The sequence below is a fragment of the Miscanthus floridulus genome, chromosome 4 (assembly GCF_019320115.1).
Source record: "Miscanthus floridulus cultivar M001 chromosome 4, ASM1932011v1, whole genome shotgun sequence".
In the NCBI taxonomy this organism is placed as follows: Eukaryota; Viridiplantae; Streptophyta; class Magnoliopsida; order Poales; family Poaceae; genus Miscanthus; species Miscanthus floridulus.
In genome coordinates, this window is record NC_089583.1 from 79,076,899 (window position 1) to 79,090,133 (window position 13,235).

At 47.8% G+C, this 13,235-nt stretch overlaps 2 protein-coding genes across 2 annotated transcripts; one reads left to right on the plus strand and one right to left on the minus strand.

The window, feature by feature from the left end:
- Positions 1-1,547: 1,547 nt before the first annotated feature.
- On the plus strand, positions 1,548-6,267 carry LOC136549855 (cellulose synthase A catalytic subunit 9 [UDP-forming]). The gene is made up of 11 exons (XM_066541282.1): positions 1,548-2,129; positions 2,228-2,457; positions 2,560-2,656; positions 2,780-2,903; positions 2,998-3,610; positions 3,700-3,963; positions 4,091-4,303; positions 4,417-4,621; positions 4,719-4,915; positions 5,036-5,389; positions 5,478-6,267. Exons 1-11 carry the CDS (start codon positions 1,859-1,861, stop codon positions 6,063-6,065), a joined length of 3,156 nt encoding a protein of 1,051 aa, XP_066397379.1. The 5' UTR covers positions 1,548-1,858; the 3' UTR covers positions 6,066-6,267.
- A 588-nt stretch (positions 6,268-6,855) lies between these two features.
- Positions 6,856-12,968, minus strand: LOC136549856 (AUGMIN subunit 8-like). The gene is made up of 7 exons (XM_066541283.1): positions 12,694-12,968; positions 9,896-11,239; positions 9,292-9,411; positions 8,885-9,001; positions 8,705-8,794; positions 7,983-8,090; positions 6,856-7,332 (listed from the first exon to the last, which is right to left on the minus strand). The coding sequence occupies exons 2-7, from the start codon at positions 11,159-11,161 to the stop codon at positions 7,258-7,260; spliced, it is 1,776 nt and encodes a 591-aa protein (XP_066397380.1). The 5' UTR covers positions 11,162-11,239; positions 12,694-12,968; the 3' UTR covers positions 6,856-7,257.
- Between the last annotated feature and the right edge of the window lie 267 nt (positions 12,969-13,235).

Here is a 13,235-nt window from a genome sequence, read left to right on the forward strand (position 1 = left end):
AAGGTGGGAGATAGAGAGGAGATTTATCCTTTAAAAATTAGAACTATTCATTTGTTTGAAACAAAATGGTAGGAGAAAACCCCGACAAGGACATAGAAAAATACTCATAAAGTTGGCTCTTCCGAACACCATGAGGATTTTTCACACACACGCGCACACACACATGCATCATAACTAAACAGACACGCAATTAGGATATGTATATAACAACTGAGTGTCTTGAGGTCTTAGGGTGTGTTTGGTTCAGCTGTGAACTATGTGCTGTGAAAAAATTATAAACTGTTTGGTTGAAACAACTATAAAATCTACCATCTCTCTTTCTCCCTTGAAATAGTTGTAAAACATATCTCCATTTCCATCCCATTTGGAAAAGTTGAAAGCCCTCCTGATGTGTGCGCATCCAGATGCATATCTAGTGGCCCACAACATAAGAGCATATGCCCTTGAGGGAAAAAAATGTGTTCGGAGTCTAAGGTGCTGCGAAAAGTATACTACACAAAAGCAGTTCCAGGTTCTTCTTGTTTGGTTGGCGTCCTACTTTTTGGCAGTAGAAGCACTTTTCAGAAGATGAAGCAAACACAACCCTACAATGTTTGACTTTTTATCCTTCCAATTTGAGAGGTGTCTTTGATCAAGTTTTGTACTAACAAAATAAATGAAATGCAATTGAGGACTGAAACACTTGATTTGCAATTTACAGCATCAGTTCTTGAATACACCCACAAAAATTATTGTAACTCCAATAAAAACCCATATGTTGGATGATTTAAAAACATGTGTGTTCAATAATACTCATATGCATCAAAGTTTATTTTAGAATTGTTTAAAGCCATGTAATATTTTTCACTATGGAAATTAGTATATTATTATGGCTTCAAAAAAATATTCTAGAAGCCCTTCAGTTGCACATCCATATATTCAATATATAAAATCAGTTCTGGCATGGAGTGAATTAAGTTAATTGACATACTGAAAATAGTTTACCTTCGTCCTATTGTATTTTTGTATGGAATTTTTTTTGTTTAGGTTACAGTTACATCTCAGTGTAATTAAGAAAAATTTTAGTTGCAAGCCATTTATGGTTATTTAAAAACCAAGTTGAAAATTGAATGGTTTTAATATTTGAAGGTTGAAAAGCAAGGTACTTTGTAGCTAAATGTTGGAAACCCGGCCAATAGTTGATAAACTTAAATCTAAAGTTTGTGATATAAAATCTCTTGTTTCATAGCAATAGCAGGTCCCATGGGAAGAGAAAATGTCTAATCCCATCTACGTGTCTTTTCTCAACCAGAAACAATCCAATTCATGAAGAAACCCCACGCTGATCAGTCTCAGAAATGTTTTCTGGAAAAGAAAGTAGTATCAGCAAGTTAAAAAATGAGATGGCGGGAAAGCCAAGTTTCGGTTGGTCGAGGAGGGGGTTGGTCCGGACGCAGCCTGACAACGGCAGCAGCATAAGGCGCAAGCCAGCGCAGGCGGCAGCGGCAGCGGCAGCGGCAGGGCGGAGGATTTCGCTTCACTTAGCGGCAACGGGGACGCCGCACCCAACCAAACCAACACGAGCTCCCCCTCACCCGCCGCGACGCACGAGCGGAATCCCCCCTGCGCCGACGCGCGCACCAAATCGCGCTCCCTCGATCGAACAGCCACCCCTCACCTCTCCCACCCGCCAAAACCTCCTCTCACATTCATATAGCTAGCAGCCCCTGCCACAAGGCAGAGCCATCGCTCGCACACCACACCTGCGTCGCCCTGCCTTGCCATCGCGATCGATCGAGCACCTGAGAGGGGCTCGGAGGCCAAGAGCTAGCTAGCTAGCACGCCGGCCGGCGTCCGCTCGTCGGTGCCGCCGTGCGCGATGGAGGCCAGCGCCGGGCTGGTGGCCGGGTCGCACAACCGGAACGAGCTGGTGCTGATCCGGGGCCACGAAGACCCCAAGCCGCTGCGGGCGCTGAGTGGGCAGGTGTGCGAGATATGCGGCGACGAGGTCGGGCTCACGGCGGACGGCGACCTCTTCGTCGCCTGCAACGAGTGCGGCTTCCCCGTGTGCCGGCCCTGCTACGAGTACGAGCGCCGGGAGGGCACGCAGAACTGCCCCCAGTGCAAGACGCGCTACAAGCGCCTCAAGGGTACGTCGTAGTACATTTCTACCACTGATTTCTTGCCTTCGATCGCCGTCGTCAACTTGAGTTTGGTGATTCACATCTGCTCGAACGTACGATCGAAGGGAGCCCGAGGGTTGCCGGGGACGATGACGAGGAGGACATCGACGACCTGGAGCACGAGTTCAACATCGACGACGAGAAGCAGAAGCAGCTGGAGGGCAACATGCAGAACAGCCAGATCACGGAGGCGATGCTGCACGGCAAGATGAGCTACGGGAGGGGCCCCGACGACGGCGAGGGCAACAACACCCCGATGATCCCGCCCATCATCACCGGCTCCCGCTCTGTGCCGGTATGTATGCATGACATGCAACACCTTCCAGTTCCACTTCCACCCACTCGACTGACGTGACAGTAGTTCTAACCGAGCCATCGCAAATGAAAAATGATGCAGGTGAGCGGTGAGTTTCCGATTACCAACGGGTATGGCCACGGCGAGCTCTCGTCTTCCCTGCACAAGCGCATCCATCCCTACCCTGTGTCTGAGCCAGGTTCGTACGTCGTCCCTGTTCATCATCAAATTTGCTAAATGTTGGTTTAAAGCAAGTTCAAATAATCATACGAGATCGATTTGATCATTATATATAGCTGATGGATGGATTTGATTTCACCAGGGAGTGCCAAGTGGGACGAGAAGAAAGAAGTGAGCTGGAAGGAGAGGATGGACGACTGGAAGTCCAAGCAGGGCATCCTCGGTGGCGGCGCCGATCCCGAAGACATGGACGCCGACGTGCCACTGTAAACCTCCCTCCAACCACCTCCAGCGACAACAGCGTATCCTTTCCTTTCCCAACAACACACAGGCACTGATCCATCACCTGAACTTGAGCAGGGACGACGAGGCGAGGCAGCCACTGTCGCGGAAGGTGTCGATCGCGTCGAGCAAGGTGAACCCGTACCGGATGGTCATCGTGGTGCGTCTCGTCGTGCTCGCCTTCTTCCTCCGCTACCGTATCCTGCACCCCGTCCCGGACGCCATCGGGCTGTGGCTCGTCTCCATCATCTGCGAGATCTGGTTCGCCATCTCCTGGATCCTGGACCAGTTCCCCAAGTGGTTCCCCATCGACCGCGAGACGTACCTGGACCGCCTCACCCTCCGGTACGAGAGGGAAGGGGAGCCGTCGCTGCTGTCGGCGGTGGACCTCTTCGTGAGCACAGTGGACCCGCTCAAGGAGCCGCCGCTGGTGACCGCCAACACCGTGCTCTCCATCCTCGCCGTGGACTACCCCGTGGACAAGGTCTCCTGCTACGTCTCCGACGACGGCGCGTCCATGCTGACGTTCGAGGCGCTGTCGGAGACGGCCGAGTTCGCGCGCAAGTGGGTGCCGTTCTGCAAGAAGTTCAGCATCGAGCCCCGCGCGCCGGAGTTCTACTTCTCGCTCAAGGTCGACTACCTCAAGGACAAGGTGCAGCCCACCTTCGTGCAGGAGCGCCGCGCCATGAAGGTACTCTAGTCTGTCTGTCTGCACATCATCAATTCATCAAATCGGGTGCGTTCATGCCGGCTGATTGATCTGGCACTCACTACTGGCAGCGAGAGTACGAGGAGTTCAAGGTCCGCATCAACGCGCTGGTGGCCAAGGCCATGAAGGTGCCGGCAGAAGGGTGGATTATGAAGGACGGCACGCCGTGGCCCGGGAACAACACCCGCGACCACCCCGGCATGATCCAGGTGTTCCTGGGCCACAGCGGCGGCCACGACACCGAGGGCAACGAGCTGCCCCGCCTCGTGTACGTCTCCCGTGAGAAGCGCCCGGGCTTCCAGCACCACAAGAAGGCCGGCGCCATGAACGCTCTGGTACGTACTCAACTGAACTGAACGACTAGGCAACGAACGATGCCAGCAGCCTGACGAGTGACGAGACTCTCTGAACTGAACTGAACTGAACTGAACGAGTTTTCGTTTGCCGATCGAATTCCGACAGATCCGCGTCTCCGCCGTGCTGACCAACGCGCCCTTCATGCTCAACTTGGACTGCGATCACTACATAAACAACAGCAAGGCCATCCGGGAGTCCATGTGCTTCCTCATGGACCCTCAGGTCGGCCGGAAGGTCTGCTACGTGCAGTTCCCGCAGAGGTTCGACGGCATCGACGCGCACGACCGATACGCTAACAGGAACACCGTCTTCTTCGACGTAAGCCTCCTGTTGGCTCATGCAGATCAAATTAACCATGAGCGAGCGATCGAGCGATCGATGGGTTCTGAGTTCTGACACTGGTAGTTCTCCTCCTCTTGGTGATCAATCAGATCAACATGAAGGGGCTGGACGGCATCCAGGGCCCGGTGTACGTCGGGACAGGGTGCGTGTTCCGGCGGCAGGCGCTCTACGGCTACAACCCTCCCAAGGGGCCAAAGAGGCCCAAGATGGTGACCTGCGACTGCTGCCCGTGCTTCGGCCGCAAGAAGCGCAAGCACGCCAAGGACGGGCTGCCGGAGGGCACCGCGGACATCGGTGAGTTTCAGACCTCCTGCACAACATTCGGTTAAGTCTTTAGGTGTGTCTGAAGACTGATGGAGTTGCACACCCTGTGTTTGTTTCCTTGTTTCAGGAGTGGACAGTGACAAGGAGATGCTCATGTCCCAGATGAACTTCGAGAAGCGGTTCGGGCAGTCCGCGGCGTTCGTCACGTCGACGCTCATGGAGGAAGGCGGCGTCCCTCCGTCGTCGAGCCCCGCCGCGCTCCTCAAGGAGGCCATCCATGTCATCAGCTGCGGCTACGAGGACAAGACCGACTGGGGACTGGAGGTAAAGGCACTGAATGAAACCATCGATTTCGCAATCTCCCTGCATGCGTTGATCCTCCGGTCAGTGTCAGTGATGAATTGCAATGTCTGTTCCGATCCGCTGGTGCTGCCCTGAATGCAGCTTGGGTGGATCTACGGGTCGATCACGGAGGACATCCTGACGGGGTTCAAGATGCACTGCCGCGGGTGGCGCTCCGTGTACTGCATGCCGAAGCGGGCGGCGTTCAAGGGGTCGGCGCCGATCAATCTATCCGACCGTCTCAACCAGGTGCTCCGGTGGGCGCTGGGGTCCGTGGAGATCTTCTTCAGCCGGCACAGCCCGCTGCTGTACGGCTACAAGAACGGCAACCTCAAGTGGCTGGAGCGCTTCGCATACATCAACACCACCATCTACCCCTTCACCTCGCTCCCGCTGCTCGCCTACTGTACCCTCCCCGCCGTCTGCCTCCTCACCGGCAAGTTCATCATGCCGTCGGTCAGTGCCACCGCCTTCATCGCCGAAACTTAACCACCGGTTGGAATGTTGCCAGCCCCTGACACCCTGCTATGTGAAAAATCTGCAGATTAGCACGTTCGCCAGCTTGTTCTTCATCGCGCTCTTCATGTCCATCTTCGCGACGGGCATCCTGGAGATGCGGTGGAGCGGGGTGAGCATCGAGGAGTGGTGGAGGAACGAGCAGTTCTGGGTCATCGGCGGCGTGTCCGCGCATCTCTTCGCCGTCGTGCAGGGCCTGCTCAAGGTCCTGGCCGGGATCGACACCAACTTCACCGTCACCTCCAAGGCCACGGGCGACGAGGACGACGAGTTCGCCGAGCTCTACGCCTTCAAGTGGACCACGCTCCTCATCCCGCCCACCACGCTGCTCATCATCAACATCATCGGCGTCGTGGCCGGCATCTCCGACGCCATCAACAACGGGTACCAGTCCTGGGGCCCCCTCTTCGGCAAGCTCTTCTTCGCCTTCTGGGTCATCGTCCACCTCTACCCGTTCCTCAAGGGGCTCATGGGGCGCCAGAACCGGACGCCCACCATCGTTGTCATCTGGTCCGTGCTGCTGGCCTCGATCTTCTCCCTGCTCTGGGTCAGGATCGATCCCTTCATCGTCAGGACCAAGGGACCGGACGTCAGGCAGTGTGGCATCAACTGCTGAGCTGTTTATTAAGATTAAAAAATTCTGGACCTTGTGCATAGGGAGAAACAAACAATTTAGAAATTTTGTATTGTTGACGATGTTTTGAAGCTTATGCTATGTTTTGTGTAAGTGTAATGTTCTGGGACGAGGAATTGAACAAAAGACAAGGTTTGAATGTCATAAATGGCAAATGATACTCGTGCAGTCGTGCTAAATGTAATCCTGATATCAACTACTATATAGTTTTAGTTTTTTCTATATACATAGTTTTTAATATGTATCTAAACATAATTTATATCTAAGTGCACAACAGAATCTACGTATCTAGAAAAAACGAAATGTCTTATAATTTGCAACGAAGGGAGTAGTAAATTCAGTCCACCATCGTTTCAAAATTAGATTTTACATGCTGCACATGAATTCAAGCAATGAGATTTACTTTTGGATGCTCTTTGCTTAATTGTACTTTAGTGAGTCTAGGTGAAGAGCCTGATAATGCTGAAGGTGATACATTAACATTAAAACTTTGCTGGCAACACAAGCGAAATGCAGAACAAGCGAAGTCTATAGTTCAACAAACTGATGTTTCTCTGGCACCAGTGTTATCTATTGAGTAAACAGCAATCCATACTCCAGGTGAGTTACCATCCGCTTATAAAAACTGATGGGATCTTCAGCACCAGTACTTTCGGGTACAGAAAAGATAAATCTGAACGTTAATACGATGTCAGCGCTCAAAGTATAACGCTGGAGTTGCTTACGTTGCCAAAGAGAGCAAAGCTAAAAACTGTTATATATAGGTTTCAAAAAAAGGGAAGATGTAAAAAATGATATCAACATCTCAGCCCATCCATTTCATCTATGTATTTCTTTCCAAATGTCAAAAAATACAATGGCAAAGAAGAGGGCTCCACTCTATACAAGGAACAAAAATAAGGAAAAAAATTACTAGAAAAGGCTGGGAGTGCATTATATGGTGAAAACCATTTACATATGATGAGGTCTTTTCAGTAAACCTGTCATATCTATGCACTGCGGGTAGTTAGCTGTCGCATCACACCATGAATCTCCAGGGGATGTTTAACATTTGTTTTGTTCCTATTGTTTCGTCTCTACAGATTTCTTTTCTGTTTGCAGTACTTATAGTTGCAGGTTCAACTTGCGCAGTTGTACCTGTTCAATGGCATGGCCTGGGGCTTCTGCATCTTGCTCAGGTTGCCAAATTCAATCCTGAAGCCCTTTGTCTCTGTTGCACAAGATGTGTCCGTAGGCTCCCCTCTTGCACCTGAACAGAATTTGGGAACGGATAGGTAAGTTTTGTCCACAAGCTGCTGTGACCATGTCTCCCAAGAAGAAAACTCGTAAAACAGTTGATCCATCGATGCAAGACTAGTATTCAACATCAATGGTCAAGTATTGTACAAGCCTACTTTCCTCTAATACAGTTCAATGGCTTCTTTCTTATAACAAACTCAGTGGTGTTAAGTACATAGGCTACAGTTAATTTTGCATGGGATATTCCAAGCTAAGGTGAATGGTGAGACGATCAAAGTTAATGGTAGGAGACAGTTAGTTTACATACTAAACCTGGAGAGAAAAGATTCAACTCTATTTCTCCTCTGATCTAAATATCACAACTCATTAGTTGCAACTGTTGAATTTATGTGGACACCTTGTCTTTTACAACTACAGTACCTTGTACCAAGTTACACATATACAATGTAGAAAGCAATTATGAAATTACTAGGACCCTTGATTTCTGATGATAAAGATCGTGCAAAAGTAATGAAGATAGGTTGATTCCCAATTAGTGGATAAACAATTAAACAGCAGGGTACTGAAGGCCGCAATATAAAACCAATGTGGCGGGATACTATAGCCTCTAAACTTTCAGTCAACTGCACTTATTAGATTAGGCAGAATGTAAGTAAGTACCTGCAATTTTGCAGCTGCAGCTAAGAGTTCTCTGCATTCATCAAGCATGACCTTCTCTTGTCCTGCTATGACAGAGAGTTCTGAAACCAAGGATGTGCTGTCCGTGACCTGTTAAGATATTGTAATGTTAATCAAAACAACCTTAACAAGGGGAATACTTAAAAGGATATCATTTTCTACCTGGGGTCATGAGTTTTGTAAAGGTCCTATTCAGACTGTGTAAAACAAGTTTTTAAGCACTAACAAGTGCGAGATAATTAGTTTGGGTATCATTTGGAGAATAGGGCATCTGTTAATGGCTCAGAGGTACAATGGATTAGCAATTCTTCTTGCGAGATAATTAGTTTGGGTATCATTTGGAGATCTGGGACTAGAATGTGGGTTTAATTGTTTTTAGACCCATTCTAGTGTTGGCCATTGTTCAAGGTAAGCAATCTGAGATAGTTTGATTGAATATAAAGATAATGCTAGTAGATGAGTCATAATCTATTGAGTTCCATAAAACTTTAAGAATGTGGGTTTATCACTCTCTTTGTCAGAGAAGAACATTTCTCATTGCTTTGTTAACATCAACTATATGTGGTGAGCATCTGAAACATTCTTTTGTATAGCTATTGTGCAGAATGAGTACATACTCTATGACATAAAGACCTCATTTTATCAAAGAAACCAACATAAAAGTGAATACTAAATTCAAAGTCAAATGCATGCAATTATCTGACCTTTGAAAGCATGCAGCAAACAGATGAGCCCAAAACTTGCATGACATCAACAGCTGAGCATACAGCATTCTTGATTGCAATTGCATTAGCCTGTTCATATGATAGTCAATAACATGGCAGAAATCACAAGAACAGCATACTAAAATGTGTGCAATTCAGTAAATAGAGTTCCTAGCATACCTTTGCCCCCGATGTAACTGGCAGGCGCAGGGTGCTTGCTTTCAGAGCCTCAGTTGCCCCTAATAAAGAGATACTATTCTCCCTTTCTAGTGTTGGCCATTGTTCAAGGTAAGCAATCTGAACCAAAACAACAGCATATTTTAGAAATGCTGATCTGTGCCTTTGATCAACGGTAATAACTACAGCAATACGAGTGCTAAAAAAAGTACTGCAAATAGTCATAGTTTTTATGTTTTGTACCATCCTTCTTTGAAAAGATAATGTGATAAATAAATATATACTTATATAATGTGCTGTTCAATGCAATCGAACAATGCGAACTTTTTTTCCACATTTTACCATTATCATGCTAGCACAATAGTAATACTATACTAGTACCATGTAGCAAGTAATGATCTGGAATATACCTGTTCTTTCAGAATGTTGTAAAGCCTGAGTTCTTGCTGAAAGTGTTGCACCATTATTCTTTTCATATTAACAGAATCCCGCAGGTTTATAGTATTCCTCCAAACATTATAAATGGTATTCTGTTTCACATAAGAAGACGGAAAACTAGTTTCATGAATAAAATCACTCAAAAAACTAAATAAACAAGTACACCAAAAAAGTTCCAATTCTAAGGAGTAGTAGATCACAAACAAACTTCTAAATATAAAATCATAGATATGGGCAAATTTTACAGAGTAAAAAGTTTCTCTCAGCTATTTTGGTCAAACAGTTGGTACTATAACTACAAAACCAATTGATTTTGGAAGAGAAGTGCCTAGTACCCTAGTCAGAAAGCTTATGTTTAATTTTGTGTAGATATTTTGCAGCTGCAAGGTTAACTTGTGAAGAGGAAAGTATTACATGAACTGCTGTTATGTTATCATAGAGGTTGCTCTAAGCCTCTAACTGCATTAAGTACTGGAATCCAAGAAAGAACAAGGCAAAATGACACAAACCAGGCCAACTAAAGTAAAATTAGATTAAAAAAAAGTAAGAGCAACTAGATAATTTGCTAATTTTTACCTCAACAGTAGCCTTTTGAAAAGATAAAGCATCTTCTGCATGAGCATTTATAAAGCGCCACTGCAAATGTCTATTGTGCAATAAACGCACTTGGTGAATATTTTCGATTTGGCTGGCATTCTTCTTTCCTTTTCGCGCATCAACCATGTAGTTAATAAGAGGAGACGGAACACTTGCTTGGATAGCTCCAGCACTTTGGGACCGACAGGGTGTTGAAGGCCTTGTCTGAGATGGGCTCCGAAAGGTCCTGGAAGTTGAGGACGTAGCTGGCAATGCTCTGCTTGGTGATGATGAGCGTTGTAGAATTGGAACAGGAAAAGTAACTGTTCTGTTTGGTCGGCTCAAAGATTTGGATCTCTCTATTGTCTGTGAATCTACCTTATCATCTCTTCTGCTTGCCTGAATAGCCAAACTCCTTGCCACTTCATCCAATGATTGATTCGACAGTTTGACTGAAGCTTCAGCAGCAGGGTTCTTCCTTGGTGAAAGGCCTCTTGATGGATTTGATGATTGGACTGGTCCAACAGAAGGTGCCTTCCTTGGTGAAAGGCCTCTTGATGTATTTGATAATAGGACTGGTCTAGTAGCTTTGTCAGAAAGGTCAATGCTTCTTGACATGAAATTCTTTGGCGCCTGCCCAGCTATCATGGCTGGCCATCTGTGTTGCTCAATTACCCTCTTAGGGGTCTCCTCTGAAGGTTGAGCATTCTCACAATGTTCACCAATGTTTTTCCTTCTGAAAGGACTTCTCTTCCTCTCGGTTAGAACACTCTCCTCCCCCTTGCTACAATCCAAGGCAGTGACTACCTTATCTTTTCTTGTAGTAGGTGCAGGCACAGATTCTGACTGGAAGGAGGAAGACAAGTTACGCATTGCTGGCCACAAGCCATCAGGAGCCTTTGTGCTTGCTATACGCTTGGAACTCTTGTGTAAGTCTCTAGTGGTATCACGAACTGGTGTAATGGACCTTGATGCAGGCGTTGAGGGTGTTGACACCTTAGAGGGAGAGGTTGAAGGTGTCGACGGCCTTCTTCTATCTGCTGATTGAGCTCTTTTGGGCGCTGGTGTGCCTTCAGTTGCTGAGGTCCGGCCAAGACTTGGTGATGTATATCGCCTTATCTTAGTGGCATCAGCCTGATCAGTTTTGCACCTGGATGCAACATCCCTTGCGCGGAAAGCATTGTGCTTCTCTGATGGAACTAGTGGTGGTCTTAGAGTCTCATCAGCAAGATCAGCCTTCTTTGCATAGCTCATAAGAGCATCCATGACGAATAGAAATTTCCAGAACAAACCACATCAATGTGGAACTCAGGAAACCAGCTTGCTGCAACAACCAATATGTACCTAAAGGCACACAACCAGACACCAAATAAATAGGGTAAGCCTCAAATTAAGAACAGAGCTGATCTAAATTTCAATTTGAAACAAGCAACAGGAACTTTCTGCTCATAAGAAAAAAAAACAACAAAGGGCACCAAATTAGCATGTAAAACAATGAACCCTGAGCCATCCATAAGACCACAAATTGTAGGTGACTGAATTGCGTATGGAAATGAAATTTTACCAATTTCAATCTCCGAAACTTTGAACAGCTACAGTTAATGCCCCAAAGCCCTCTCGTGTGGATATAATAGCAAATTGGGAAGGGGAGTGACTAGATGGAGGCTAGGAAACAGGGGAGGAAGGTGGCATCACAATGTATAAATGCATTGTAGATCTACTATAAAGCATAAAAAAGAAGATCTTTTGGACAAATGGCAGCTGCTACATGGGATCATACATCAATTGAGCAAGGGACAAAGCAAATAAACATTATTCGCGGAGATTCTGATGGTTTTAGAACAGACAGGACAATGCACATGCATGTGAGACGAATCAGTTTCCTAATAATTTCTCGCCAGAAGCAGCATGGGAAACAGGGATCTTTTTTAATACTTGCCACTCATGAGCTATGCACATGCATCAAGGATATGCCCGCCATGACAGAGACAAGGGAAAAATATGACGGTGGACATTGTACCAGCTAAACTGCCAGATTTCACTTGAAGTTGCCGAGAATTCACTTGGACAAAATCGACTAATGATGCAAAAGTTCGTTGTACCCAAAGGTAATGCACATGTTGCCAGCATCGTTGCGCGAATAAAACAATAGTTCCTTGGGAAATTCAGACAGCATGGGGAGCGTCATTTAGTTTGGAATTCAGGATCTACCGCTGGGTTTTGGTATATGTTCGTTTAACTTTTTTAAATAAAGAATAGATAATGTACTAGCGCAAAGCACCTAGTCTTAAAAAAATGCACCGCGGGGTAATAAGCTTCCAAATCACCGAAGTCGTGTTGTATTGTAAATGGTAAGATTAACTTGGCAAGCAGCCAAGCCCGAGTCGTGTTGTATTGTAACCAAACCCAATCACGAGTCACTCCATGCCAAAATTGCCAGTACAATCCGCAGCGAGAAGCCCAAGTGGCACAGCGGGCCGGCGAAGAACACGAGGAAGAGAAGAGCGACCGGATTCACCCCTAGCGTCCTCCGTACAAAAACCGCAGAGAGCGAATCCAGAATTCCAAAACCACCTAATCCAGCCGAGCTCGCGATCAACACTAAGCAGGGGTAGCCCAATCACCCCTCCCATCGGCACACCCCGATCGCCCGCCCCCACGCCTGGACAAGCTCAGCCATCCTGCTCCCCAGCTCAAATCGAGGAAGAAACGCCGAATAGATCGGCGCTACGCACCAAACAGGTCCTCCTAAACCCTAGCTCCGGAACCCACGCAGCAAGCGCCAGAAACCTCCTCACCTCGAGAGCGCGGCCCAGCAGCGATCGAGCCGGCGAGGCCCTCAAATCCGCCGCCGCGTCTTCAGCCTCGCAGCGCCGCCCGTCGCCGGGTCGTGTGATCTCCTGGACGCGCCACGCGGACGCGGACGGCGCGGGATCGACGCGGTTCCGGTTTGGAGCGGGAGGAGGAGAGGGCGGACGCGCGCGCGGCGTGGGGAGTGGAGGTGGAGGAGGGACTAGGGAGGACGGTTGCCTCGGCGGCAGGGAAGTAGAGAATTAAGGAGGGGGTCGCCGAGTTAAGGGAGACCAAACGGCTCTCTAATTGCGCCTCTCTTGTTAAGCTACCGCGTGGTTTCCACTACGTGTCCCCCGGCGCGTGTACCCCGGCTTGGAATGCCTGGGCCATGGCAGACCTGAAAAAGCCTGTGCAGGGTGCAGGAAAGCTGGAAAAGGTCAATTCCCGGCCGCATGTTTTGCTGGTGCAGATGGACACCCTCGGTTTCGGTCAGCTGTGCGCTCAGCGGAAACGATGAAGTTGCTGGATTAGCTCATCTGATCTTTGG

Coding starts and splice junctions, on each gene's coding strand:
- LOC136549855 (XM_066541282.1), top strand. CDS start 1,859: ATGGAGGCCAGCGCCGGGCTGGTGGCCGGGTCGCACAACCGGAACGAG. Junction 2,130..2,227: donor GCGCTACAAGCGCCTCAAGG/GTACGTCGTAGT, acceptor GTACGATCGAAG/GGAGCCCGAGGGTTGCCGGG. Junction 2,458..2,559: donor CCGGCTCCCGCTCTGTGCCG/GTATGTATGCAT, acceptor AAAATGATGCAG/GTGAGCGGTGAGTTTCCGAT.
- LOC136549856 (XM_066541283.1), bottom strand. CDS start 11,161: ATGGATGCTCTTATGAGCTATGCAAAGAAGGCTGATCTTGCTGATGAG. Junction 9,412..9,895: donor TTCAAAAGGCTACTGTTGAG/GTAAAAATTAGC, acceptor TATGTGAAACAG/AATACCATTTATAATGTTTG. Junction 8,091..8,704: donor TTTGCTGCATGCTTTCAAAG/GTCAGATAATTG, acceptor ATATCTTAACAG/GTCACGGACAGCACATCCTT.